Raw genomic sequence first — 27502 nt, 5'->3', positions numbered from 1 at the left:
ATATATAGAGAGAGAGAGAGAGGGAGAATAAACAGAAGTAATAAATAAAAGGGGAATTCAAAAGTAAAAAAAAAAGGAAACAGCAACCCGATACCAACTTTCCCCAGACAGAGGAAAAAAATTGAGGGGAAACATAGTATACGCATTGTTCATGGAACTCGAAAAACATTTTTTTCTTTTTGTTGCTGCTGCCTATGCAACTGCTCTTAAGAATTATGAGAACCTCTGGATCCTTGTTGGTAAGCAGCCAACTGCTTCTTGAGCTCTGCCACCAGCTGCTCCAGTACTTCACGGTCTCTGTAGCTGCTTTCAAGCCGCTCATTTAGGTCTTTATTTATTTCCTCTAGTTTAGCACAACGCTCTACTGTATGTCCTATCACTCTGTTTTGAAGATTAATTTGCGAACTGGCTGCATTAAGACGATCAAAAAGAACTGGCTCGCTTTTGCCGTCTTGCATCCTGCATTCCTGTGAATTGGCCAGATGCTGCTTGGCGCTGACATTCTCTTCGTCATGGGTCATACACGCGTCCCGTGCGGAGAAGTTCGGAAACAGTGCTGCTGCTCTTGTCACCGTATGAAGGCGGGGATTCGCAAGGGCCGCAGCTGCCTCCACCATCTCCGCCGATAGCCCCAGCGCCTCACTGGCGGTCGCAGCATTACTACTATTGTCACCACTCTCATCAGAAAGTGTCAATATGAGGGAGCCAAGATGTCGGATTGAAGCACATGGCGCACTCAAAGATCGTCTCGACGACACGGTTAAAGAATCACTACGCATTTTAACTATAGAAAAATAAAAAATCAAGATAAACACAAACAAGGAGACCTATTAATCACAAATAGAATAAATAAATAAAATAAACAATAAAGAACCACAAAGGTAGGGGGAAAAAGGTACGAATATATCTTAAAGTTGAAGACTTACCAAACACCTACAAGCGCCAAAAACAATATTCAGCATCATCAGTAGAAAGATCCGGAACTGTTAAAGAAAATGATACAAACCGAAAAAAAAAACTAGATCGTTAGCAAAACCATTAAAAAAACGCAATAATAATAATAATAATAATAATAATAATAATAATAATAATAATAATAATAATAATAATAATAATATATATATATATATATATATATCATCAACAAGATTTTAAGGGATTTTTCTCATCGCAACACCTTACCTTTTAACATATATTCGACATCATGCAAGAGCAACACTACTTCTTCTATAAGGGGCAAGAAAGAAGAAGAAAGTGAATGTGTCAGAGCGGTTACGGCTTCCTCCTCTACCTGCAACTTTTCTGCAAAGGATACCCACTCATTTATTACTCTATTTAAATGCCGTGAGGACGCCTCAGCTCCATTAAACTTTGCACACATCTCCTGGAACATTGCACCCATGCTGTCAATCACTTCATCATTCTTATTTGTCTTCATAACACTCAAATCACCAGTGTTCCCCGTGCTCCCATGCACATAACCCACAAAACCTGTTACCGGAAAATAAAAGGTAAAGTAGATAGATAGAGATAGAGATAGAAAGAGAGAGAGAGAGAGAAAGTGAAACACATTAAAAAAAAAACGAACAAAAAATCAAACAAATTTCTTTTATTTTACCAATTCAACTCCTCTTCACTTTGAGAGTGAATTATTACCCTGTACACCGCGCATCACATCTACTTATCTATATGCTGTGGTACATTCGCCTTAACTTTTCGGAAATAGCCTTTACATGAGAAATAGAGTGCATCTTCGCGAAACAAACAAGAGTAGTACTAGGAAAAAGAAAATACTCGAAACAGATCATCATATCTCACTGCAGTTGTAGGAACTCTATAGAGGAGTGGGTGGTGATATGAAAAATCACCCCATCTATACGTCGGTTCTATGACCCAACTTCCGTCAGCGATTTCACCGAGTGGAGGCACGATGTCTTCTGCGCGTCGTCTAATAGAATACAACTCTCCTTCACTACCATCTTCTTCTACTAGATGAGGATGATCCACGTACGCAGAGGTACCCATCATCCCTTCAAGTGGAATAGTATGAGGTTCAGAAAAGAAAATTTCATTTACCTGAGTTCTACAATCTAAAACTTCACCATTCTTTAGCATTCTTGGAAACATCCCTTGGGCAGGAGGCACAGCCTGGAGTTCCAGCGGTTCTGTGCGTGGGAGAGAAAAAGGCCCGTCCCCGATGAATGGGCTATTTGCAATGGGCGAGACGTTTGGACAAAGCGGGGGACGGTGCTTCGACGTAGGCGTGGTGGGCTCCTCTCTTGTGGGGGTCCCCTCCGCGGAGGAGGAGCGGCTGGGCGGAGGGCGTTCGAGGGGTGGTGGGGGTGATCCCGGTGTGGTGGGCTCTGAGACGTCGAAGGTGCGGAAGGAGAGGTCCGGGCCCGGGCCGCGAGCGGGGGGGCTGGAGGCGGCGAGGGCCTCGCCAAGACCGCGCAGATCTCCACGCGGGCCAAGCGACGCAAGACAGTCGTGGAAAGACGGGAGGTTCGTGCGCCACGGCGTACGGAAGGGATTGCGCCGTGGGGCCGCCACTTCCCTCGCGCCCATCACACCGCACACAGAGATAGAGAGCTACTAACCTCATATAAGAAAAGGAAGAACACGAAAAAAAAAAAAGAAACCAAAGAAAAACAATAGGGTAAGAAATTGCAGATAACGCCACTATCCATTTGACTGCAAGACTCAACAGAAACGTACAGTCAGATGGTGTATTTTTCTCGTTATAGAAACAACTACAACAACACGTACGAGAAAAAAGTGTTTTTTTTTTATTCGTTTCATAAACATCACTTCTTCGATAGATAAATCCCAAAAAGGGAAAATGGGTTCCTGGAACGCATACATATGCATGACACATACCCTCAGTTGAACATCGGTTGAAGAAGAAAATACCGGACCTCACCACCATCATTAAATATTGAGGAAAATATTACACTTCACAAATCCCATTATTATTTCTGGTTCTCTTGATGGTACCCATCCTCCAACTATAGAAACCCACACATGTACATACCCATACGAGAGTTTGTACACTCAAAATAAGCCATGTCACGACTCCGTCCAACCTTTTGATTTTCTTGGTTTGTTACTCTGCTATCAATTTCACGTACTTTCGTTAGGAAGTTATCCAAATAAGAATATATATATGTAGGAATTTCTGTGTTTCTCCTTTCTCTCATTTTTTTTTTTTTACTTTTTAGTTGATACGTGATGTGCCTACTGTAAAGCACTGTTTCGAAAAAAAAAGCGAAACCATATTCTCGTACGAATGACCCCCAGTAAGAAAGAACAATACACAATTGTGATATTATAATCTCACAGTTGAAGAGAGAGGAGGTCAGAACATAGAAAAGAAACTATCGATAAGGAAATATCCCTTTTGCTTTTTTTTCTGATTCATCGGGCTCATCCAACACCTTAGTGACCCAGGTGCACTTTTCACGAGAACACTGATAAAATGCCAGTGGTTAGAATAGTGAAACATCTTCGAACAAGACCTTTGGTATCGCCAAAGGATTTCTCAGATGGATCAGAAAATAACAGAGAGAACCAAACGATGAAATGATGAATATAACTAACGTTATATCTTAATTCAACCAAAGGCATTATAGTGGCTCATTCACCCTGAGAAATTTCACTGAAGCAAGATATTCATATTGGAAAAGCCAATGTATTTCTTTCATTTTTCCTCAGCTAATTTTTTTTAAACTTTTTGGCCCCTCTATCTAACTCGGACGCACCCACACAGAGTAACACAAAGGACACTAAGAAGTAATCTGCTGCACCGGATAAACAAAAAGAAACATTCCCACATAAAAAGACGTGTGCAGTAACATATATTCAGACGAAGATTTCTTACTGGTTAAGGAAAATAAGAGCGAGACGCAAATAGAGTAAGAACAAAGGCATTACCACTACACGAATTTAGAGTAGTGTACACTTGGTCTTTTTTTTTTTCTTCGCCTGTACAGGTGATGGTATGGAAGGATTCACAGACTGCTGTACAGGAGTCACATCTTGTGGCAAATATCGAACTTCACCTCTTGGCCCATTTGCCCGAGAAACCCCTTCGGCATTACCAGATATACCCGTAACAGGTGTGGTGGAATTTCGAATTGTACGAACGAGCGTTTCAAAGATATTTTCAGCCATTCGTCGATTCTTAGCCGTCACTTCAAGAAAAGGAGAGTTTGCTTGTGCTGCAAACTGGCTGCCTTCCTCTGTGGATACAGCTCTGTAGTTCACCTCGTCAATCTTGTTGCCAACAACGACACAAGGAACCGATTGATCCCCTTTTAGACGACGAAGTTGTGTGTAAATCCTCTTGAGCTGCTGAAAACTCTCAGCATCAGTGATGCTATAGACAAGGACGAAACCTTGACCCTTCTTAAGATATTGATCACGCATCGCACCAAACGCGTCTTGTCCAGCCGTATCAACTATTGTCAACACCGCTGGTTCATCATCAACATCAATAGGTTTGCGATATACGTCCTCTATGGTAGCATCATACTTGTCCACGAAATGGCCCTGAATATACTGAATCGTGAGGCAGCTTTTGCCCACGCCACCACCACCCAAAACAACAACAGGTATGTCTGGCATAACAACTCGAATGATTAACAGAACAAAAAAAATCCAAAAGTAAATAAATCCCCCAAATACGAGTATATTCAGGGAAAGTATACTACAGGCGATATCAACGTTTTTTCGCGATAATATGAGCGATATTATATCACCCTATTTCAATCGACAACTACGCTTTTATGAAAATGCGCTCTCCTATCTTTCTTCCTCTGGTAATAACAATAGTAGTATTGAGAAACAAGAAAAAAGAATAAAAAACGTTTAGCAAATAATAAAATAGGGCATTGATACAATAAAACTGTCTCAATTCGATATAAAGAAGAAGACACAAAGAAGACATGGCATATAATATATATATATATTTATTTATTTATTGATTTATTTCATTTACCAAAAAAGAAAAAAGAAACGCTATCTTATACAAAACCCATTTGCACTCTCATATTTTCCCTTTTCCTTGGCACTCTTTTTCTCAGACAAGAGACTAAAAACAAATGTCGTCGCAGTAAGATATAGATGATGCAGACATACTGGTTTTTTTTTTCTTCCCCTCAAGGTGTCGCTTTTTCCATTTTAATATAAACCTCCTCGTCTCGATACACGAATAAGGAAGTAAATGGATAAGGGGAGTGCTATAACATTTACTACAGCACATGCTACAAGTGGTATCCAGATGCAAACACGACCCTTACACTGTCTCGTTTCCCACAAACCTTGTTCTCTGCTATAATAATCAAAAATAGGACCGAAAAGAGCCACATTGAATATTAACGGAGAGGCAATACCTGCCGTGTAAATTGCACTGTAGTGTTTTCCGCAGTTATCAGGGGCAAAAAGATCCTTGATAATCAAAATAGTACTACCCCAAGAAACTCCCGTTGCAAGTCCAACAATGAAGAAAGGGATTACCAATGCGTTACTAGGCATTCCAAGAAAGAGTGGAAGTCCGATAAAATTAAGCACAGGTGCTATACAAAACAAAACCGAAACAGGAATCTTTCTACGTAAAAGAAAAGGATGCGCAATTCCCACAGCCACACGTCCCATCGCGCTAGCAACTCCATATATAGAGACAAAAACAACATTAACAGTAGAAGAATACCCATTAAAATCCATAGCTTCGTATATTTGACTACTATTACTTGAAACTAATGTTGCTGAACTCCATGAGGCAAGACAAACGTACCACATCAACCACATTTCTCGTCGCCTCATATTATACCATAAACCTTTTGAATTTAATTTTATTTCCTCTTGCGCAGCCTCTGACTCGACTGTAAAGTTATTACCCAAATCTAAAGAACATCTCTTTGCTGAATGTCGTTCTCGTATATCAATTGTCTCTATCTCATCTACATTGTCTTCCTTCTCAGGTGACGGCGGTGAATGATCGCTTAAACCATCTTCCCTCCGAGCACTTCTCCCCTCGGGGCTATAATCAGTATTACCACTGGAAATCAAACGGGAAAAAATTTCCCTCCCCATGCGAGGGTTTATCGATTCCGGTATTTCAATTGTAACGTCAGTGACGTTTATAGTTAACATTTCCAAAGGAAGAGTAACTGCTTCTGCCGGTGCCGGTGGTAGTGTTGGTGGCGTTGTTGAAAGTGATTCTGATGCTCTCTCTGATCCCACTGCTGCAGCAGGTGAATGTGTTGAATACCCATCAACGTTACAGGGGTAACTTGGCGTCACAACAACCATTACAATAAAACCAAGGCACAAAATAATTGTGCAAACACCTATAATAATACGGCCAGCATCAGATAATACATAATAATTTTCAAACAAAGTCATCCCAAGTATGTAGAGAATACACATAAATAGAATAACAGTGCCAACATTAAATGGAGCTTTGAAAAGCCGAGGCTCACCACCACCACTCTGAACCACATCCTGGTCAGGGACGTTTAAACCCAAACATTGAGTAGATTCCGTTGGAAGACGTACAAAAAGCGTACCGAGCACACCAACCGTAAGGGAGTAAATCATTAAAAATAGAAAAAAAGGTCCTATCCCACTGAAACGAGTTTCGAAAAATGCAATATATATTTGCACAATAACTGAGCTACCGAGTCCCATAAAAGTCTTCTGAATGAGAATCACGCGTCCTTTGTAGCATGAAAAGGCATCAAGATTTGTCAAAACACTGCCTGTCTCATAAAAACTTGCCGAAAATTGGGATATTCCGTAGAATAAACACATAACAAAAATACTTGTTCCCAAAAGAGGGTGATCCACATTAATAAACATTAGAAACATGCCGAGCCATCCCACAAAGTTTAATACAGTGCCCACCAAAAGAGTCGCTTTGGGACCTTTTGTGTCATACAAAAAACCTGTCGGAAGTGAAAAATAACTTAATATTACACCCACTGTAGATACGGCGTTAACTTGCGACTGATTATATTTAAATGCTCCTTGCTTTATGTAAGGGCTAAATATACCAAAGCAAAAACATGCACCATTGTTGATACAAATGAGAATAGTAACAAAAAACTGAAAAAACCAGCGTCGTTCAAGGGTCCAAGCAGGAAGGAAGGAAGGTGTCCTGGCCTCTGTTTCCTTCATTTATGGCACTTCTTCACCTTGTATTTTATGGTTAAAAGCAAAATATAACCGCTATCCGGAACCAATAAACACACACACAGAGAGAGAGAGAGAGATAAAAGACAGAGAATGGTGATAATGATCATAATATGAAGAACAAAACCAGACAAAGCACATTTGGTATAAGAAAAAAATATATTTTGTGGAAATACCTCACGCTGTCTCGTAAAAAAAAAAAAGTACATTCAAAGATTTACATTGGTTTAGACAACCGTGTCAGTTTGGTCTCCCTCTTCCAGTTCCCTTTGGAGAAGATGAAATGGTCGCCTATGTGTTGTTCCGGGTGCGAATGAATTCACCAGTGTGGGACCCACCAAAACGGCTGAGGTTTTTTGCGAACTTAACACCGTGTTGTCTGTTTCGCTCAGTGTTTCAACTTCGACCAAAACAGTATCAGTACCCCCTTCGTGTGCCACATTTAATAGCACTGACATGGGGCCAATTGGCTGCATTCCTGAGAGCTCCACCCTTGCCACTATAGTAAGTCCTGCCGCTAGGAACTGTCGCGGGTAATCAACGCTCAACATCTTCTTGTACTCCACAGGAAAGGTGATGCGATAACGGCACGGTACGGTGGAAGTGTTTGTTAGGGCAAGGGGAAGGATATAGCGATAACCCTTCACGACACGCCCAAAGGAAAGCGTCGGCGGAGAAACAGCAAGTGAGGGGAGAAAGTGATGTTCCTGCTGTGGCATCTCTTTCTTGACAATGGAATGCATAAATAGAAGATTATTACCTTTCGCTTGGGACTCCACAGCCACTGGTGACTTGGAGTAAGCTGCAACTGCACCGTTTTCTTCTATATTGTGTGCTGCTTTAATACTTTCAGCTATAGTGTTGTTCTTTGTAATATTAGTAGTAGTAGTAGTAGTAGTATTGTTGTTGTTGTTTCCATCTAGTCTACCATTGTTTCTCTCTCCTGTAACGAGGATACCAGAAAACCGCCAGTAATTATAGTTACTTTTCTTTGTTTTTCTAGTTCTGAAATTCACAGAGTTAATAGATGGCACCTTTGCCTCATGCACAGTATAACCATAAAGTGATGGAAGACACTTTGTTTTTGTACCACGGAAAGTTGTTGATTGTGGAACCTCTGCTGGAGGTAGTGTTTCCATTGCTTTTGACCACATATCTTCCTCCCTTGAAAGTAGGTGTCCCTCATGTAGCAAATTTTCAGTTATATCTGTATCCAAAAGAGCGTCAGACCTTAGTGTAACAAAGTGTATCGCATCAACTTCCTTTTCAAGAGTTTGATTTTTTGTAGTTGGTATTTTGGGAATCAGAGAAAACTGTTCCACAGATGTTGCTAATGGAATGATCTCAAGAATATCTTCCTTGTTACATTTACATAATGAAGGAAGGAATAGAATGTACTCCTGAATAGCACCATCAGCAAAGGAACCACTAAGAAGTGGACGTGAATAAGCTGGATTGATGTCAGCCTTGAGACGATGCAAAAATACACTGAAGACCCAAGGGTTGACAAAAAGAAGAGGTAAGTCATTATCTATGTGAAGTAAAATCCGAAAGAGGTCCTTGCAAGGTTGTTTATTATAGGTAAGCAATGAATCAATTTTTTCTTCAGCATATCTCCTATGGCTCAGAGCTGTCGCATTTATCAAGAATGATTTTGTGTTGTCAGTTGGCTTTCCAAAAGAAAAGGGAGAATCTGTTATACGAGTCATGTGTAATGCTACATCTTCAAATTTCCCCCCACTTTTCTCATAGTACTGCACAAAATGTTCACAGACCACTTCCGCCGACTTGAACACCTCTTCTCGCACCTCACCACAGCGACCAAAAGGTGAAACACAATATGAAGTGGATTGAGATAAACCAAGCAATCCAGCAAAAGCACAATCTGTCGTAAAACAGTTTCCATTTATCATTGGTCGAACGTGCAGTCGATGTGTTTTCCAGTCCAGGACTGTCTCACCCCCGCTACGAGTATCTATTAATTGTAGTGTTTTTACTTCTACATCCATAATTATCTCAACGCAGTTCACAAGAAGATCCAAACGAGGTGAATCAACATCTACTCGAGTCTCCGGATATCCTGAAAAATTCCACACGAATCCTTTATCCACACTTGAACATGAGCAACCCTTGCAAAATATAACCCCTTCATTCTGATCTGTAGGACTCCATATAATTTCCACTCCGTCTTGTCTCCTAAATATTTTTTTTCCTGTCAGCTGATCCACAGTTTGGGAAACCAAAAGAGGGTCCAATGACAAAACTTTCCCGTCTGCTGTCACCACAGTCCGTTTCCCCAAGGCAGTAACACGGACTATTACACCGTCACTATTCATTGTAGTATAGTTACCAAATATGTCAAGGCAAACACGGTAATTCCCTATATCTGGAGAATGCAGAACTACACAACCATCAGCGTATACTGTGATAGCTTCAATATAATGAAGTTTTAAAGTGCGCACTCCATTACCTGACCAAACATCTAACAGCATATCAACAAGTGTAGAATGGAGAAGGCTACGAATCACAGAAAGATGTAAATACTTATCTAAAATAGAGAAAAGAACTTGTGTTCCATTTCTTAATAAAGCTCTCACATTTGTTTGCGGGGGGTTTCTCTCTCGTTTAATAGGGAGAGGTATTGCTGAGATCAGGTTTTCCTCCAAGGCAGCAAGAGTCGGTACTACCACTTTTTCCTTATTTCCTTTTGATGGTTTTGACTGTTCAAGTGCATCATGCTGCGTTTTTGCCTCTATTTTGGCAGCCTCTACAGCTTTAATATAGGCTGCCTGCTCCACCGCATCAGTATTATCAGCTACAACCTCAAAGAAAAACTGTAACGCATTCTCAATAGTAAGAAAGGAACGCACCCCACTGGATATTTCAGATGGGATTCCCTCAGGTAATGGCTCCTCTACAGTCATGAAACCAAAGTTCACTCCACCTGGACTTGTCACTATGCAGTGGATCTGTCGGGTATTACCTACAATACGGCGAACTTCAATAGTGGAACCATCATCAGCAAACATCCATTGAACTTCCTGAGCAATACAGTGGGCTCCATTTCCCGAAACCATTAGTTCCTGTTCAACCGTTTCTTTTTGATGAAGTCGCCTCAAGACATCCTCATACGTGCGACGACGACGAAGTGTAGTATCTGTCAATTCAATAAGGTCCACGGGTGGAGGTTCTTCAATATTTTTTCTTCGTTTTACTTTTTTTTCCTTTGCTGCCAAGTTTTCTGAGTTTTCTTTAAACTCCTTTTCCCCTTCTTCATCCTCTTTTCTTTCTTCTTCCTCTTCCTCTTCTTCCTCCTCGTCAGTTGGCTCTTCCTCATCACTATCTGGTGGAGGTGGGTTATAATATAATTCCTCTTTAACGCAGTACTTCTCCATCTCAACATAATCTGAGAAACTTGTAGAGCCGTGAAAAGCGTAAACAGATCCCTCTGTGCGTGGGGTTCCATCACCACGGTATAGAACTTCCACTTCAAAACGACCAGATTTTTCAGTAGCCCTTTGCCAACTGAGGGATTTATTCATATCTAAAAATTCTTTTAATTCTGTGCGCACTCCACTGTAAATAATGCCAAGTGCCATCACTTCTGTCACCAACTGTAACGCTTGTTCCATATCTAAACCGAATGACTGGCATAAAAGGGAAACCGTAATTTCTTTGATATTTGTTGCACCACTATTATCATCATTAACACAAGGAGAAAGTGAATAATTATTGGCCTCATCCTCCGCCAATGAAAATTTTTCCGTGGTCGTAGTCGTTGACAAAGCAGATTCAATAGTGGGTTTCTCTGAGGCTAAAGACCTCCCCGTACTTGAAAGAGCGTTTAGATAGGCAGCTCCTACTCCCTGTGTGGCAACATCAAAAATATACTTTACAAAAGCGGTGGTATCATCCTTGTCTTTGAGCATTTGTTGCCTTTCACGTTTCACAGCAGTAGGGTATGGATCCAGGTATTCCGGAGATATCCTTGAAAGCGTTGCCGCAATCTGCAACACACATGCAGTTCGAAAAGCGGACTTATCAAAAGAACCTAATTTCCCCTCCCCAAGAAGAGAATCATATAATGATCGATGAGCGACAACATCATTCATGTATTTTGGGGATGCCTCAAAAACTGGAACTGGTTCAATACAAGCAGGAGGTTTTACAGGGGCAGGAGCATTATTTTTCTTTTTGCTACCAAGAGACTTTTTTCGCCCTTTCTCTTCTGTCGTCGAGGGTGCTACTTCACTGGTTTGCGGGTAACTAAGGGGAAAATATGAAGGTATATTTACCTCTACCCGCAACTGTTTCCACTCACAGTAGTTTATATAACGCTCTCCAAGTAGTGCTACGTTGTCCATTATCGAAGCAAAAACAGCTCCCTCCGTCCCTTTTAGGCGATACATAAGTGTTGCCCCTCCATCACCTGTTGCAGCATTAGAGAAAGCGACATTAGGGGTAATTGTTGTCACAGCATTAGAGGACGTCATCGCCTCCGTTGGTACATCGTAAATGTGAACACAAATATCGCTCAAAAACGGTGGTGCCCGCTTTTCAGTTGCAAGGTAGTGTTGTAACTCCGATACTAAGGATGATGGTGCCTTTTCTTCAACATTAGGATTTTTCTCCTTCTGTGAACCTTTCTTAGATTCTCTACGCCCTTTTCCTTTTCCCCTTGCGGTGTCTGCTGGATTTTGTGGTGTCTCCGCGGCGGGGGATCCCGAGAGCGGAACGCGACTGCTGAGTACGACTACGGCGTGAAGGGGGAGGCCACCGGCGTGCAGTTCCACGACCTCCTCGACAGTGGCGGGACAGACGGGAAGGAGAACGTACGCCGCCGCCCGCCCGAGTCCCCCGTCGCCCCCGGAGCTCGATGCCCGCTCCGCCGCTGCTGCCGCCGCCGCCCGTTCCTCCAGTGCCGCCCGCTCCGCCGCTGCTGGGTCGAGTCCCTCCTCCACGAAGAGCGCCGTGAGGGCCCTCAGTTCCGCCTCCGCCGCCTGCTCCGCCTCGCGCCGTCGAACCTCCCGCTCCACCGCAACCCGCACAAAATCCTCCCGCAGCTGCACCGCCAGGCTCTTCGCCCCTTCTGTCATCTTGCTCCGACGCTCACTCGAACGTCCACGCGGCTCAGGGGCAGGTGGACCACTGCCCTTGCGGTCCAACACGTAGAAATCTTTGGCAAAAGCAGGGTCACGCGTCATAGCATCAATGATTCTGGGAAGACATACCGTATTTACAGTTTGCACGGCAAAGGTGAATATAAGAGGATTAAAACGCTTAAGAGCTTCAGCCTGCAGCTCTGCATCAGCAGGCACGGCTGTCACACCACTTGACATGAAACGAGGGGAAAAATAGAGTGAAAGGTAGTAGTAAAACCCTCCGAAGAGCCGCAAACAGAAGTAACCTCCTTCCTAAATGGATTCCGCCGAAAGTGGACATTATCAAAGAGAAAAATAAATATCAGATGAATGCCAAGAAAAAAAAAAGAAATGAAAAGATAAAGAGAGAGAGAGAAAAAAAAAAACATGAGTATAAATTAGAAGAAGATCATATGTAGGAAACAAAACACAAGATGAAGGTAGAGAACAGAGGTCTGGAAATAAAACAAGAATGGGGAAACCTCTACATATAAACGTTATTGTTGTTTCTTTTTTTTTTTAATACACTTAATTTACTCTCTGTTGAGGAATTATTTATTAACAGAGTAACTTACAACGTGCCAAGATGTACCCCCATAATTATCGGTCAGAGAAATCCCAATTTTGCATAACCGACATTGCATCACTCCACATCTTGATATCATCCACTGGAGGGGACCCTACTAGCACTACAAGAGTGACAATAGTAGCGATGAGGGATACAGAAGTTTTATTCGTGAAAACAAACGTTATTACCCCCAATGCAAGAGGAAACATGGCAACACGTGTCCCATCTTTCCGCCCAGAGAATATTTGTTCAACACTTATAAGGACTGCTGGAGACCATTGTTTTATTGTTTGCTTGATATGGCGAGCTAGTTTCTCTGCAAGTACTCTTTCAGATGGAAGAAAAGAATTTAAAGCCTTTGAAGTAAACGATAATTCCAATATAGTGGCAGAAACATCTGTACAGAGTAATGTCACAATCAAGTAAAAACCAATACCATTATCAGCCATAAGATTGCTAACCCAGGAAGCCAATACAAGAAGTACTGCTGAGATGTATATTAGCAAATGATTCTTTCCACTATATCTCGTTATGATGAAAGGGGTTACAGTGGACTGAATGAAAAAGACAACACCCATATGGATACCAATTATAGTATAATTTAAATGAAATCCGCGTCGGTCAATAAAAGGGTACATGCACTGACACATTGAAGCACAAAATAAAGTCATGCAGAGTGGAATAAATACAATGTACTCCTTGTAGGAATGTTGCAATAACCATTCTTTATATGCCCTCACGGTTTTAATAGCAGGAAAAACCTTTCGTTTACGTACAAGTGTTAAGGATAAAACTCCAACAAATATAGCGGCCGAAAACTCCACGATGGCAAGAATTTCAGTTGTGGAAGCTGGATTGGGACCATAGTCTCCGATAAATCCACCAATTATAACAGCCATAATAAGGCTAAATTTAGTGAACTTCTGCATGTCGTAACTTTTACATGTAGTAGGAAGTTCGTGGACAGCAAATGCTCCAAACAAAAATGTATGACGAAGCAAACCGTTCATCAGACGTGTTAATAGGAAGAGAAAAAGAGATCCCTCACGCAAAGCAGTTGCCATAACAAAAGTGCCTATGGATGTGGCGAAAAGTGTCACTGCATATGCGGTTATTCCGTCAGAAAACCTGGCAAAACGCTCTGCCATAAAGGTGCTCCATAACTGGGGAAAATAATACAGAGATTGGCCCAGCAATAGTGTACCAAGAGAGAGTGGAATAGCATCAACATGCAATGTAATAACAGGAAGTGATGAAAGCGCCACAATAATATCAATGCAGGAAACCAAAGCAAGCGCCAAACATGGGTAACTTTGAAACGTCGTCGACTTCTCCAAGGATCTTTGTTTTTGACCACTATTTGGTGATTTTCTCCCGTTATTGGCTTGTAATGTGGTTTTTCTCGACGTCGCATTCATCATTATTTTCTATAAGTACTACTATTACTATTACTTATCCCTTTTCATGAATTTTATGGTTTTCTTTCTTTTTTTTTTTTGCTACAGTAAATTCACGACCCTCGAAGCCCTTTATTTGGCTAGTTAACCAGTGGAAGTATGAAAAAAAACTAATATGATACACAAAAAAACATCAAAAAAATTTAAAGTTAATAATTTAAAAAATGAGAGGGAATTAAAGTTACGAACTTGCTAGTCTCTCTTTCGTTATCCTATTGTTCATGTGAAAAACAAGTATCGAGGTACATACATTACATGAACATAAGTGATGAAATACAAAAAAACAAAAAAAAAAAAAACACACACACACACGAAACAAACTGAGAGACATCTAACACTTTCTCTCAAGTTGACTAAGTGCCTCGGCCACGGATGAGGTAAGTGGTTGGTAGTCATCAGCCTCGGAGGCGATAAACTGTAGACGCTCTTTTGCAGCCAACAATTGTCGCCTCCCCGCTGGTAGTTCTGCTATGTTTACAATGGCCTTAACCACGTTGACAAGAACATCACGTTCCTCCTCCTGCATAAGGAGAGCGAGCAATACGGCAGGGATTTCCTCATCAACTGCCTGTCTCTTCCCTGGTTCATATATGGTAAGCTGCGCCACCGCGGCAGTGATCGACGTGCGCACGCGCAAGTTCTCGTTCCGCATGTGTGGCCTAAGCGCGGCAAGAGTATGTGCGTCAACGGCTGCAGTCTTTCCGAGGCGGTAAGCGGCGGTTAGTGTCAGGGCGTCGGCGGCTTCCGCGACGGCAAGGGGGTCCGGCTGCGGGGCAGCGAGCACCGCCGTTGCAGCACCCACCCCGCCGGCCCTCACAACCCGCACGAAGGCCTCCTTCACTAGGAGTGCCGCCGCCAGCCCGCCGCATCCCGCCGCCGCCACCTTGTCGGCCCGACCCGCCGGCTCCAAGAGCCGCACACAACGCTCCACCAGACCGTAACGTACCAGTCGCGTGATCGCCTCATACCCGTTGTACGCCGCGCGACACCCCATCAGTACACGCACAGCACGCACTACAACCTCACTAGAGGGGTCGTCAAGAGTGGTCAGAAGTTCCCGCAACGTCCCTTTCTCGTCATCCATCGCAAGAAGGAACTCAAGCGCTTTTGGTTCACGCAGTAACAAAGCGAGGGCATCGGCTGCTTTACATCGCATTTCTTCCTCTTCGTCATGGTGAAGCGTAGATAGTAAAAGTTCAAGAAAACCGTATTTGAGACTACGAATTGCATTTTCCCGCTGCATCACATATAGCTCAAGGAGATGGTTTATGGCCTGTATCCGCCTGGACACGTCATCGTTTAGCATCCATACACGTACTTTTTCGTATTCTAATTCACCGTAGGGACGAGTGAAAATGTTTGGATCCAGTGGATGAGGATACGGACGCATTTCGTGCATCATTATACATCTTTGGTTATGTTCTAAGCGAGTTTCAGCAGGGATATCTCCGTCATCAGGTGACACGCCCTGCAATCTGCGTATGACAGACCACATGCTCTCTAATGCTACACCAATAATATTTGCAGCTCCTTTAATACGCAAGAGCACACAAACACACAAACACGTCCTCCTTCCAAAAAAAGAAAAAAATGAAACAATAGTATAAATTAAAGAAAACAGCGTTAGAGAGACTCATAAAACTAAAAAAAAACAATGAACTCGAAGTAAAGTATCCGAAATAAAAGAAACTCTTCACTGTAATGGTCGTAACTACGTTGGATTCTTACCGTTAGGAAGAGAGGCACAGTGCATAAAGAAAAACCCCACACAGCTATCACATTATGGCATCACCTTCTTTTGTCTTCTTTGCAAAAAAGGAAGAAAAGTTGCTTTCGATAGAACGAAACGCAGGAAACCTGGCATCAGAAAAAACAATGTCCTTTCCAGCCACGCGACGGCAGTACACGGCACCAGTCACTCTACGTTCCCTGTTATTGTTATTGTTGTTACTGAATGCCGTGCGTCCCAACACAAGACGTGTAATAGGGATATCGGCAAAGTGTGAGTCCACGGTGTCTTCCTTAGGGTATCGTGGCGGTGGACTGAGTGTGTGTCCGAGCGGGGCAGGTGGAACAGGAGGAGGACGACGACCGCCTGGGCCGGCGTTGACGGTGGCGGTGGCGGCGAGAAGCTCCATGGCAGCCGCCCGCCGGGACAACTCCCGCCTGCAGACGTCCGCGAGTGCCGCCCACACGTGACGGTCCTCCACCGCCGTGCCACTCCAGCGCCCCCTTACTTCGTCTCCTACTACTTCCCGCACCTCCTCCCCTGCCGGGCTAAGAAGAAGCATCACGAGATCCACAGCTCCCGCTGCGACGGTGACGGAGCGGCAGTAGCATCCACGTGCAGCCGGTACACCCCCGCACCGCGTAAGGCGCGCGACAGACGCCGGTATATACCGCCAAGCAAGACGCAAATAGCTCCCATGGGATGGGGTGCTAATCACACGACTCCATAGACGAGGAAGCATGCTAGTCTCTCTTTCATTTCCAAAGGACTTGTCAGCAAACGCACCGAATGGAAGCTGAATATCTTCACCTCTGTGTCTCTCAAGATGGGAAATAATGCACAGTAGCGAACTTAGATACGGGTGACAGTCAGCAAGGATAACCTGCGCACCCACCAATAGTACACTCGCAAAACACGAGCCAACAATAGTCTTTTGGTCTTCAATACATCTTTCGAAGCTCCACCGTAAATCAGACGCCAATGCAAAGGTCTGTCGTGATAATCGAGATGCTTGCAAGGTAAAATTTGGTAACTGAGATTGGTTAGAACCATGCAAAGAGTTATTATTTTCAGTAAAATATTTTTCTGATAATCCCAAAAACAGTAACTCCCAGTCAGGACGTAGAGTTAAAGTACAAGAACTCTGTTTATTGAAGAATATAAAACCTGTCATGTAAAAAACTTGTTCTCCGACAGATCGACACCAACGTCTAAAGTCCTCTGGTGATTGATTAATTAAGGACCCAAGTTCTACTCGTGGACCCTCTCTTAGCTCGATCACATCAAGTATGCGTTGCAATCCTAATCTTATATGGACATCTGAAACATCTTCAGGGAACCCCACCAATAAAGTTGTCGGACAATCACAGCGATCTAATACGCCCTTTTCAGGATTTGAATTCATTAATGATGCATTATTTAATGTCAATAAACATAAAGCTATTTTAACACCATCAAGACGAACGATGCAACAGTCGCTACCCCATGTATCATGTATTCTGCAGTCAGCAATACAAAAAGATGTTACAAATTGCATGAGTGGTCCAATAAGCATACGACGCAATGCCTCAGGGAATGGACTAAAAGGAGAATTCGAGGAATCATCATTTCTGTGATCTTCAGGTTCAGGGGAAAACATCCAGCGTGAATGACTTAAATAAATAAGTTCATTGCTACCCTCAACACAGGACTGATGACAAAAGATGCACGTAAATCGAGATAGGATCTCACGTAATGGGAGCATATGTAAGTTAAGCGAATAGACATCAGTATAATAAAAAAGTGTTGTTTCAAACTTTCCTTGACTACGATGGTTTACATCACAAGGACGAAGAACACCAAGTTCAAGAAGAGGTACGGCATAACGATTATATGCTTCAAGACGATCACAGAGAAAAAATAGTGAAAGTGACTTAAGAATGTATTCTCCTGTGATGGTACCTTCACTATCAGTATGATACTTCATATGCTCATGAAAAATACGAAGAAGTTCTATTAGCGTTACCTGAGGAACAGGAAATCGCAGAGTAGAACTGCAACACGCGATAAGTGCTTCTCGAAGCGTTTCCGTACTTTCTGCAGGAATCCGCCTCCCCATAACTTCAAGGTGTCTCGATGCATGTTGCACAGAATCACTCTTCGCATCCACAAGAATCGTTCGCGAAAACGGTTGGTGTTGATGCTGAATGGCACCACCGCCACGCACACCGCCCCGTGCCGTGGAAAATGGGGAAAACTCACCCCCACCCACTGTGATTAGTGGGGCGCTTATAAACAGCATGTGCCGGCGCAGAACTTCATTCGCCTGCGCTGCCGTATACATTGCTTAACACAAACGAATAGAACACACTAGTACAAAACCACGTCCTCACACCCCTCCATTTTTTATTTTATTTTATTTTTTTTTTTTGTACGGATAAAAGAAAAAAAAACAAAAAAAAGAGAACTCAAAGATTGAAACAAGAGGAAACTGAAAAAGAATAATAATAAAATGACAACGGTTGTGCACAATCATCAATATCCGTAGAAAACATTACGCTACTGTAGTAAAAATGAATCCTGCACAAATCCCCTTGTTTTTTTTTTTTCGCTTCTCTTTTCCCATTATAAGATACGCTAAAGTTTAGAATAGTAATCCTTTGAGAGGCGCAGAAGTGTCTCCTGAGAAGTACTCATCCACAGCGATCCGTCCCGTCCGTACATGCGACCTTGATTAAGTCCCCTATTGTGCGCCGCCCAAGGACTACAGACCTCATAGAGGAACCAATCATCAACACGAATACTTTCAGGGTGGTGAAAGTGGATAGTGTGGTCAAGACTTGTAAGAAAGCGAAGGGATAGGTTTGGGAAACCATGAGGAAATAATGAGGCGAATGCTAGAATAAAGTCTGATAACCAACATGCCACAATTATGTGCAACCTATCTTCAGGGATACCACTCTCAGACTGCAACAATTTCCATCCTTTAGGGTCAAGCCGTAGCCAAACATCCCACGGGCTTGAACTCTGAATGTTGCAAAGATCCATGAAATTTAAGTATTTCACCTGAGCAGCATCATTCTTTTTAGACTCTATTTCCTGTCGTTTGCTTGAGGTTTCCAAATGCTCTACATATTTCGAAATGGAAGAGTATGTTCTTCCTCTAGCCGAAGAAGCTTTTGTCATGCAGAATGGACTACACATCTGGTGTTCAATACCACTACCTTCTCGTTTATTGAATCCAACAAACGCAAGGAGAATCGTCCGTTCCTGTTGAGTAGCGGTTACAAGTCGTGTACAAAAAGAGCGGCCATTATGTAATAACTTTACACTGTATAGTATTGGTTCACCACACTCACTTTTTCCAGCAGAAACAAACTTTACTTGAAGACTGTTGATGCTCATTTTGGAAGCATCCACTGTGCGGTATGCGGCCTCAGTACAGTGTGCCACCAACTGTCCACCGTACGTCGCTTTAGACGGAAGAGGGGTCCATAAATATACACTTCGAAAACTGTCATCATCAACGCTTTCTAACTGGAGAGCACGAGCAAATAATACTTCAAAACTTTTCAGATAATCGCGGAGCTTTACTAAAGACATTTCGCAAAAATGTAACAACCTTGAAATTTAAGAGAAAAAGGAAAGAAAAAGAAGCTATGTTTACAACAATAAAAAGTTAAGGGAGAATAAACATAAAGTAAAATCAACTACTTTATCAGCTTTTATTGAAAACGTGTTATAGTAAATGTGTATAAATCTGTGTACAGTTAATTCCTTCAGATTTTACTATTGCTGACGTCGCAACATATCAAGTGCATCAAGGCGTTCTTCCGCGAGGAGTTTCCGCTGCACTGACAATGTCTCATCGTGTGTCAAGAAGTAGTTGGGTGGCACGTCATCAAGGATTCGCTGAATCTCAGCCTCAGAAAGTGAACCCCCAAATGTACGACGTACAATCTCTTCCACAGGTATTCTATAGTTCCTGTATTTCTCGGTCATAGCATGTACCGCCTCTTTGTATGACTCTTCCATATTCGTTTCGTCATTATTGTTGCTGTCAAGCTCTCTACTTGAAACATTTATCCCATGCGGCATCATATCCATTCCTTTCGGTACGCTATCTGTGGATAACACCTCTTTCACGTGGCGAGGTGAACCAACAGCATCATCTACAGATTTGGCGAGTGTTGCAGCATCATCATTCGCTTCACGTCGTTTTCTCTCCGCAACATAAAGAGTGTGGCGCGCACGGATGCTTTTCCCACCATCTGGCAAACGGCTCAGTAGCAGCGGGTGTCGCAATAGTCGTTCACAACGCTCAATGTGCACAAAAAGCACAGAAATTGGTACAGTGTTAATGTCACTGTCAGGATCCATCACTGGCATTCCTCGTTCCCTTCCTTCCTACCTTCCTTCTGGAGGACTAATTGGATATATATGTGAATAGGAGAAGGGTACCACATAGCAAAGATTATCATTAATAATAATTTATGGTGTTCAACAATATACTGTCATGCTATAAAAGACATGATCATATACCTCTCTTTTACCATTTTTTCCCCTCTTTCTTTCTCTTGTCAACCTGAATTATACTTCCACCTTATATTATATTAACACGCGTTATGTGATCGAAAGGGAAATAGCTTCCGTGTATTTTCGTAAATACTCAGGGCCAGAGCTTCCATCGATAAGACCTTCTCACGGTGGAGTTCGTAGAGAACTTCAAGAACTCGTACAATGTGGCACGGTTCACAGCGGGACTTCACCAAAGCCCCTTCAACAAACTTCTCCTTGCGGCAAGTGGGAAATGATGCGAGTAATGCTTCAGATGTTCCCCCACGTTTCGCCGCGTCCAACAAAACTTCATGTGAAGCGTGCGTGTTGCGCATCTCGCACCAGGGCCCATCCGTTTCGATCATGACTTTATCTAGTGGAATAGACTTCACAACCTCAATATTATCAGATGTCTTTAGGCTGCAGCCATTCACTCCAATGTAGAGCCCCAATCCTAAAAGCATTTCTAATTTCTTCTTTGATCCGGTAAAGCTGTGAACAACGCCACCAATAAATTTTTCTCGGAATTGCTTAAGGACATTGTAAAAGTCATCATCAGTGTTACGATCGTGCAAAAATAGGGGAAGCTGAAACTCCTCCGCCAGTTCCAACTGTTTGATAAAGTATTTCAACTGCACTTCCTTGTCGCAAAAGAATAGACGATCATAGTCTAAACCCAGCTCACCAACAGCTGCAACACATCCACAATCCTTTTTCACATTGTGTTCCGCTACCAACGCACGTAAGTCATTATAGTAACGCTCTGGATCCTGCAAAAACTCACCACACCTCGTTGGATGGCAACCTACGGTACAAAAGCACTGAAGATCGTCAGAGTTATACTTCTTGCAAAGTGCTATCGCCTGACGACTTTCTTCTAGAGAACCAGCAGTTATAAGAAGGCAACGTACACCCACAAGAACAGCACGTGAGAGCACAGCCTCAATATCAGCAACATGCCTCTTATTGCCATGATAAATGCCTTGATACATACCATCCGTTAGGTTGATGCCAATATCAATCATAGGAAAACGAGCCCCATTAAATGTCGTCATTCAAGAAAATGTAGCAAAAAACAAAACAGCAAACCAAATTAATTACGAGTAACTCCAAGAAAAAAATAATAAACGTCCTCTTCTTCAACTACATATAAAAAGAAGAAACCAAAAAAAAAACATAACTTGAAAACATACAGAATAAACACAAGATAACCACTGTTTTCATTCTCAAGGCTATCAAGAATAACAATATCATGACTTTAGAACGTACAAGTGAAAAACAAAAATTCATAAAGACTGGAAACCACAGAATGAAACTTCGATCAGGAAAACAACTACTTTTCTTCCTTTCAATCCTATGGGTTACCACATCAAGCAAAGAAAAAAAGAAAAAAAACCCAGAAAACAAAAGTTTACCACATTCAAATGAACAATCCAGAAATATAACAGAAATAACACTTCCTTGACTCCACAAATATCCACAAACAGCGACAATAATATAAGAATTTAAAAGCATAATACACAACACAAAACAGTATTCTAGCAAAACCCAAAATAAAAATTACTTCCACAAAGTGCGAAATCAATTTTCCAGTTTTAAAAAAAAGACAGCACGAAAAAAAAGCAAAAAAAAAAACAGCGACAAACGAAGAAATTTCACAAAAAAAGAAATTGAAGGACAGAAAAATTTTTTTGAGATCCACAACTGCTTACGAAAACACGAGGACCATATCTTACCATCCTGAACCTTCTCCGCTGCCAATCGAATGGACTCCTCCTCACGTGCACGGTCAGCCTCCTCACTGATGCGCAGGAACACCTGCTCAATCGATGTCTGCGAGACGTGGTAATCCGTTAAGCCAAGTTCAACGTGGTTTCTCTCCAATAACTCAAACGCCAGAGACAATTTCGTTGTCCGAGGCAGGGCAAATGTCATGCGGTTTGAGCGGCGCTCCTCAAGTCGTGTGCCCGAGAAATTCTCTTTGAAGAATGCCTCCACCGCGTCCACTGATGGCTCGTCCTCGCGGCCGAGGCGCACCGTCACCTCAAACCCACTACCGTACTTATTTTTCAGATGCGTCTTGTCGCCGATGCAGCGCAACGTGCCGTCGACCATGATGGCTACACGGTGGGCGAGTGCCTCCACCTCCTCAAGGTGGTGTGTTGTCAACACGACGGAGCAGTTGTCGGCGATCTTCTCAATCGCGTTCCACAAACCACGCCGTGCAACGGGATCCATGCCGGCCGACGGCTCGTCGAGGAACACCACACGCGGCCCACCCACTAGCGAGATCGCCACGCTAAGCTTGCGGCGATTCCCTCCGCTCAGTTCGTGCGCCAGCGTGCGGCGGTAGTCCGTCAACTCGCATATGCGAAGTAGACCTGCCACAACGTCATCGCGCTGCGTCGACGCAACGCCACGCACACCCGCGTACAGACGAAGGTGCTCCTCCACCGTCAGCAGGTCCAAACACGCGTCGAACTGCGGGCAGTAGCCGATGTTCCGCAGGGCCTCTGCGCTGTCATTCGCAATATCGTGGCCGCAGACAGATGCCTGTCCACTTGTCGGCAGGAACTCCTGGCAGAGGATGGCTATAGTCGTTGTCTTACCCGCTCCATTTGTGCCAAGGAAGCCAAACACCTCACCAGGCTTCACACCAAATGTCAGATCCCGCACCGCAACCTTCCCACCAGGGTAGACCTTGCGTAAGTTCACCACACGTACAAGGTCATCCGCACGCTCCGGCAAGCTCATCACCTCCTTGCGCTCCCGCACAACGTCCTCGTCTTCAGCTTCTGGTGGGGAACCAGGGTTATGAAAGGGCTTCCGGAAGTAATGCCGCCGTGCAGGGTGATCAATGAAAATGGTGAGCAGCAGAAAAACCGGAGTCTCAATAGCCATGTAAACACAGGGCCAACCCACAGTATCCATGTCCCACGCCGACGCAGAGTCACCGTACGCTCTCTGGATTTGCAAGACAGCCAAGTTGTTGATACACTCACCTATACAGTAGCTGGGGATAATGCGGAAGACCCAACGCAATGCTTTTGCAACATGCTCTGTTTTCTCAATAAGAGAAAGTATAGATACGGCAAGAACAAATAGAAATCCAATGACAAAGCCAGCCAACATCACTACATTCTGAGCCTTTGAGTAGTCGTTGAACACGAAGCTGAGAATGTACGCCATCGCGATGCCAGACAGACCGTATAGCAGAAATGCCACGATTGTCGCACCAATATTCTGTGGGTCAAGGTACTCCCTACGGTTGAAAATGGCAAACACAATGATCACTAGAAACATCGTGATTAAATAGGAGCAAAGGTCAAACACGAAGTTTGAGAGCCAGTACACCGCAAACCGCAGCCCAGACACATTTTGTAGATGTCGAGCCTTGCATTGGCGCTCCTTCACCACCCACGACACGAACGTTGATGGGATAAAAGTGAACGGGATCATTATGACAATCGATATTAACATCGCGTATATAGAGGCATTAACAATCTCCTCCTGTCGAGTCTTTGGGAGAGTTTGCACACGGGTCACCATTGGTTTGGCCGCACGATTCGCTCTGAAGAGGATTCCGTTGTAGAAATTCACAACGCCAATCGCAACCTCGTGTGACGACGATGTATTGTAAAAAATCATGGTGGCACCCCCAAGGGTGGGGTCGCGGCAGGAAATGGCACCATACCGTTCCAGACTGTGTGTGTGGTACGTTGACAGTAGGTGCGCAGAGAGAGAACTTGACGTAACGCCGGGTACCACGCTCGTCTCTGCGTTGGGGGAGAATGGCACCGACAAATCAAACACCGCATCACAGTTCGCAACATCGACCTGCACGTCTGTCCCATACAAATTGTTGCTAAGCACCAGCGTCGGACTATCAAAGAACTTGATGAGTGTTAGCAGCATTGCCAGCAGCACACACACAACAGGGCACACTATCTGAAAGAACTGAGTGCGCCGGTCCCGTAGCGAGTTCCACAGTCGCTTCGCCATCAACGCAGAGAACTGTGTCCGCATGATCTCTCTCTCACGCTGTATCAAATTAACATTCCACACACACTGTTCAGCATCAACCGGAGTGTTGGACTCAGTCTCGCCATTACTACTGGCTTGCATCGATGCAGCCTCCGCGATCTTGATGAAGATCTCCTCTAGCGTTGTTACTGAGAGGGAGTAACTGCAGACACCGAGCGAATTGCCACGCGTTTCAAGGTCGCTGAGCAGACCAGCAAATTTATCCTTCTTATCCATCGGCAACCGAAATGCAATCTCGCCAGCACCACTACCGACAGACTCCGCAGACTCCACATGTGAACGCACAAGCTCTTCCATGGCCTGACGGTCGGCATGGGCGAGAACAGAAATTGTCATCAGATACCCAGCACCAAGCTTAGACTTTAGGAACATGCTGCTACCTGAACACTGTAGTCGACCCTTGCTCATGATGCCGATACGATGGCCCAACAGATCCGCCTCGTCCATGTAGTGTGTGGTCAGCAAAATCGTGTGGAACTCGGACATCCGCTTCAGCAGCTCCCACGTGTGACGGCGGGCACCCACATCCATGCCAGCAGTCGGCTCGTCAAGAAATACAAGGGGGCTCTCGCCCACGAACGCAATGCCCACAGACAGCTTACGCTTCTGACCACCAGAGAGGGCCGATGATCGACTGTGCTCCTTATCCTGCAGATCCACAGCCTCCAGCAACCGCTCTACAGCCTCTTCCAGCCTTGCACCCTTCAATCCCTTGATCTTTGCAAAGTAGCACAGATGTTCACGGCATGTCAACTCCGGCCACAAGATATTGTGCTGCGGGCAAAATCCAATCTCCTGGCGCACCTTTGACAGCTGGTGTCGCACAGAGAGTCCGTGCACATAGCAGTCACCACCGTCAGGCTGCAACATTCCTGTCATCATGTTTATCGTGGTGGACTTGCCAGCGCCGTTATGACCCAGCAGCACAGAGATCTCACCCTCCCGCAGACTCCAGTACAAATTGTTCACGGCAAGAAAAGACCTTCTACTATGTTTAAACTTCTTCCGCAGTCCAGCAATCCGTACAGCACTGTTCTGCTCATCCTCTACTTCCTCAAACACACCGTCTGGTGCACGCCCATCGCCTTGATCCTCACTGTCATCATGTCTCCCACGGGAGAAGCACCACCGGATCGGCTCCAGAATACAGAACAGAGGATGCTTCGGCGTTCCCCACTCCCTCGGCATCACAGTATCGAGGTACACCATTATGAGCAAATACAGCACCGTGTCCAGTAACAGCATTCCCATGATAACAAGCAGGTTTGGACTGTCACGGAAGTATGTTATGTCCGATATTTAGCCATTCGACAAGAATTAAACGCTGCAGCCCTTTGAGGCTCACCATGCACGCCTGTCGCAGCATCATCTGGCAGCGCGAATGAGTGAAGTGCAGGTGGCTTGTCGCCGTCACCCTGAACCCCTTCTTGTGTCTGTACAGTACATTGTACATCAGCCTCCACCTGCGACCAGAAGCCAAACGAATCCCGAGAAGGTGGTGCATCTCCAGTGTCTTTCACGTCCCCCTGAGGAAAGTCAGCACCCTGTCCCATACGAGGTAGATCATGTTTAGAATGTGAAATCATTTGCCTGCGCTAACTATGTCAAAAAAAGAAAAGAAACAGATGGGCGATTCAATCAAGTGAGGGACCACTTGACCCAAATAACACCAATGCAGGAAAACAAAAATGATCGATACCAAAAACCGCAGTAGCAAAGAACTCAGTTGTGAGCGTCATTTGGCACTGTCGGAGGTAGCGTCCCCCGCCGTTTTGTTCCAGAGAGATTTTCTGAGGGCCCAGCACGGCGCAATCCGTCGCGTTCGCGTTGCAGGTACTCCAACCGGTTTTGTCGAACACTCCCCGACCGCTTCTGGGTCGCGTCCTCCTGTGCACCATCGTCAACCACAAGTTCAAGTCCCTGCAACACTTCGGCCGTCATCACATGGTAGTTGTTTCGCTCCATCCACGCAAGAAACTGCCATACAGTGGCGTGCGTCGTCAGTGGTGGCTGGGACACTTGCTTCTGGGTATCCACTGCAACACCAGCAGTAGGAGTACCAGTTGCACTACATGGACGTGTTGGCGCCGCACGTAGAAGGGCCACAAGAAGTGCGTGCACAGACTCAGGGGCTGCCCGATACCCCTCGTCCACACCTGTTTGCACGACGCTAACAGCACGCTGAAGGCGCCTGGCTGGTGTGCTGCCGGTGAACTTCAACCGTCCACCAGCCGTGGGCGCCCCGCAGTCACCGTGCTCGTCATCGTCGTATTGTGTCTGATGCACACTTCGCAGTACTGCCCGTACGTGATGTTCTCGCCATGTGTTGAGGCGAATCGCTGCGGAAAGCATATCCTTCCACTCCTGTTCGTCAGAAGTGGTGATGAGCACCCGCAGAAATCGCCTCGTGGCCACCTGGAGCGGCGCCTCATGTTCGCTGCATGGGCGGCGCACACTGACAGCCATCTCTTCGTCCATGTCCAGCAGGTCCGGCAACACCACCGTGGATGGTGGTGTGCTCCCGCACCAACGGAGAGCTCCATTGTGCACACCGCCGCCCCGCCAGAAACACGGCAGTCGGGCACCAACAGCCCACAGCGTTCGCCGGAGAAAGGAACGCATTCCACAGCGAAGGGGGCACACACTACACACAGCAAGAGAGAAAAGAAACAAAAGAAAAAAGAAAAAGGAGGCATTGCGGCAAACAAAGCCGCTAAATATGACAGGTGTCCGGCACACCAATAGACAAAAAACAAAGGCAACAAACAAAACAAACAAAAAATACAAAGTAAAACATTCATTGGAATAGTATCAGAGAAACAAAACAGAACAACGG

At 44.4% G+C, this 27502-nt stretch overlaps 15 protein-coding genes across 16 annotated transcripts; all 15 read right to left on the bottom strand.

Annotated features, from left to right (window-relative positions):
* Positions 1 to 206: 206 nt before the first annotated feature.
* LSM04_003251 (uncharacterized protein) lies at positions 207 to 779 on the bottom strand (the record flags this gene model as incomplete). The annotated part of the gene is made up of 1 exon (XM_067331299.1): positions 207 to 779. The coding sequence occupies one exon, from the start codon at positions 777 to 779 to the stop codon at positions 207 to 209; it is 573 nt and encodes a 190-aa protein (XP_067193231.1).
* A 386-nt stretch (positions 780 to 1165) lies between these two features.
* LSM04_005919 (uncharacterized protein) lies at positions 1166 to 1438 on the bottom strand (the record flags this gene model as incomplete). The annotated part of the gene is made up of 1 exon (XM_067331287.1): positions 1166 to 1438. One exon carries the CDS (start codon positions 1436 to 1438, stop codon positions 1166 to 1168), a length of 273 nt encoding a protein of 90 aa, XP_067193241.1.
* Positions 1439 to 1776: 338 nt separating this feature from the next.
* On the bottom strand, positions 1777 to 2565 carry LSM04_006898 (uncharacterized protein; the record flags this gene model as incomplete). Its single annotated transcript, XM_067331276.1, has 1 exon — positions 1777 to 2565. The coding sequence occupies one exon, from the start codon at positions 2563 to 2565 to the stop codon at positions 1777 to 1779; it is 789 nt and encodes a 262-aa protein (XP_067193243.1).
* A 1377-nt stretch (positions 2566 to 3942) lies between these two features.
* On the bottom strand, positions 3943 to 4623 carry LSM04_002027 (Small GTPase; the record flags this gene model as incomplete). The annotated part of the gene is made up of 1 exon (XM_067331265.1): positions 3943 to 4623. One exon carries the CDS (start codon positions 4621 to 4623, stop codon positions 3943 to 3945), a length of 681 nt encoding a protein of 226 aa, XP_067193228.1.
* Positions 4624 to 5178: 555 nt separating this feature from the next.
* LSM04_002813 (Nodulin-like) lies at positions 5179 to 7176 on the bottom strand (the record flags this gene model as incomplete). Its single annotated transcript, XM_067331254.1, has 1 exon — positions 5179 to 7176. The coding sequence occupies one exon, from the start codon at positions 7174 to 7176 to the stop codon at positions 5179 to 5181; it is 1998 nt and encodes a 665-aa protein (XP_067193230.1).
* Positions 7177 to 7418: 242 nt separating this feature from the next.
* On the bottom strand, positions 7419 to 12530 carry LSM04_000126 (uncharacterized protein; the record flags this gene model as incomplete). The annotated part of the gene is made up of 1 exon (XM_067331243.1): positions 7419 to 12530. One exon carries the CDS (start codon positions 12528 to 12530, stop codon positions 7419 to 7421), a length of 5112 nt encoding a protein of 1703 aa, XP_067193220.1.
* A 402-nt stretch (positions 12531 to 12932) lies between these two features.
* LSM04_005503 (uncharacterized protein) lies at positions 12933 to 14318 on the bottom strand (the record flags this gene model as incomplete). The annotated part of the gene is made up of 1 exon (XM_067331232.1): positions 12933 to 14318. One exon carries the CDS (start codon positions 14316 to 14318, stop codon positions 12933 to 12935), a length of 1386 nt encoding a protein of 461 aa, XP_067193239.1.
* Positions 14319 to 14688: 370 nt separating this feature from the next.
* LSM04_007081 (uncharacterized protein) lies at positions 14689 to 15852 on the bottom strand (the record flags this gene model as incomplete). Its single annotated transcript, XM_067331221.1, has 1 exon — positions 14689 to 15852. The coding sequence occupies one exon, from the start codon at positions 15850 to 15852 to the stop codon at positions 14689 to 14691; it is 1164 nt and encodes a 387-aa protein (XP_067193244.1).
* A 280-nt stretch (positions 15853 to 16132) lies between these two features.
* On the bottom strand, positions 16133 to 18409 carry LSM04_004308 (uncharacterized protein; the record flags this gene model as incomplete). Its single annotated transcript, XM_067331210.1, has 1 exon — positions 16133 to 18409. One exon carries the CDS (start codon positions 18407 to 18409, stop codon positions 16133 to 16135), a length of 2277 nt encoding a protein of 758 aa, XP_067193233.1.
* Positions 18410 to 18702: 293 nt separating this feature from the next.
* On the bottom strand, positions 18703 to 19668 carry LSM04_002378 (uncharacterized protein; the record flags this gene model as incomplete). Its single annotated transcript, XM_067331199.1, has 1 exon — positions 18703 to 19668. One exon carries the CDS (start codon positions 19666 to 19668, stop codon positions 18703 to 18705), a length of 966 nt encoding a protein of 321 aa, XP_067193229.1.
* A 186-nt stretch (positions 19669 to 19854) lies between these two features.
* Positions 19855 to 20445, bottom strand: LSM04_004138 (uncharacterized protein; the record flags this gene model as incomplete). Its single annotated transcript, XM_067331185.1, has 1 exon — positions 19855 to 20445. The coding sequence occupies one exon, from the start codon at positions 20443 to 20445 to the stop codon at positions 19855 to 19857; it is 591 nt and encodes a 196-aa protein (XP_067193232.1).
* A 233-nt stretch (positions 20446 to 20678) lies between these two features.
* On the bottom strand, positions 20679 to 21677 carry LSM04_001855 (TatD family; the record flags this gene model as incomplete). Its single annotated transcript, XM_067331173.1, has 1 exon — positions 20679 to 21677. The coding sequence occupies one exon, from the start codon at positions 21675 to 21677 to the stop codon at positions 20679 to 20681; it is 999 nt and encodes a 332-aa protein (XP_067193227.1).
* Positions 21678 to 22203: 526 nt separating this feature from the next.
* Positions 22204 to 25917, bottom strand: LSM04_000793 (uncharacterized protein; the record flags this gene model as incomplete). Of its 2 annotated transcripts, XM_067331161.1 has the most annotated exons (2): positions 22204 to 23445; positions 23956 to 25917. In XM_067331161.1, the coding sequence occupies 2 exons, from the start codon at positions 25915 to 25917 to the stop codon at positions 22204 to 22206; spliced, it is 3204 nt and encodes a 1067-aa protein (XP_067193222.1). The 2 variants fall into 2 exon arrangements, with proteins under 2 accessions (XP_067193222.1, XP_067193223.1); XM_067331162.1 differs by having other exon boundaries at positions 22204 to 25917.
* Positions 25918 to 25952: 35 nt separating this feature from the next.
* On the bottom strand, positions 25953 to 26252 carry LSM04_007983 (uncharacterized protein; the record flags this gene model as incomplete). The annotated part of the gene is made up of 1 exon (XM_067331148.1): positions 25953 to 26252. The coding sequence occupies one exon, from the start codon at positions 26250 to 26252 to the stop codon at positions 25953 to 25955; it is 300 nt and encodes a 99-aa protein (XP_067193246.1).
* A 136-nt stretch (positions 26253 to 26388) lies between these two features.
* On the bottom strand, positions 26389 to 27288 carry LSM04_000272 (uncharacterized protein; the record flags this gene model as incomplete). The annotated part of the gene is made up of 1 exon (XM_067331136.1): positions 26389 to 27288. One exon carries the CDS (start codon positions 27286 to 27288, stop codon positions 26389 to 26391), a length of 900 nt encoding a protein of 299 aa, XP_067193221.1.
* Between the last annotated feature and the right edge of the window lie 214 nt (positions 27289 to 27502).

This window comes from Trypanosoma melophagium (assembly GCF_022059095.1).
Source record: "Trypanosoma melophagium isolate St. Kilda chromosome Unknown ctg17segment1, whole genome shotgun sequence".
In the NCBI taxonomy this organism is placed as follows: Eukaryota; Euglenozoa; class Kinetoplastea; order Trypanosomatida; family Trypanosomatidae; genus Trypanosoma; species Trypanosoma melophagium.
The sequence above is the reverse complement of the archived record's forward strand: the minus strand, read 5'-3'. Positions and strand labels throughout refer to the sequence as shown.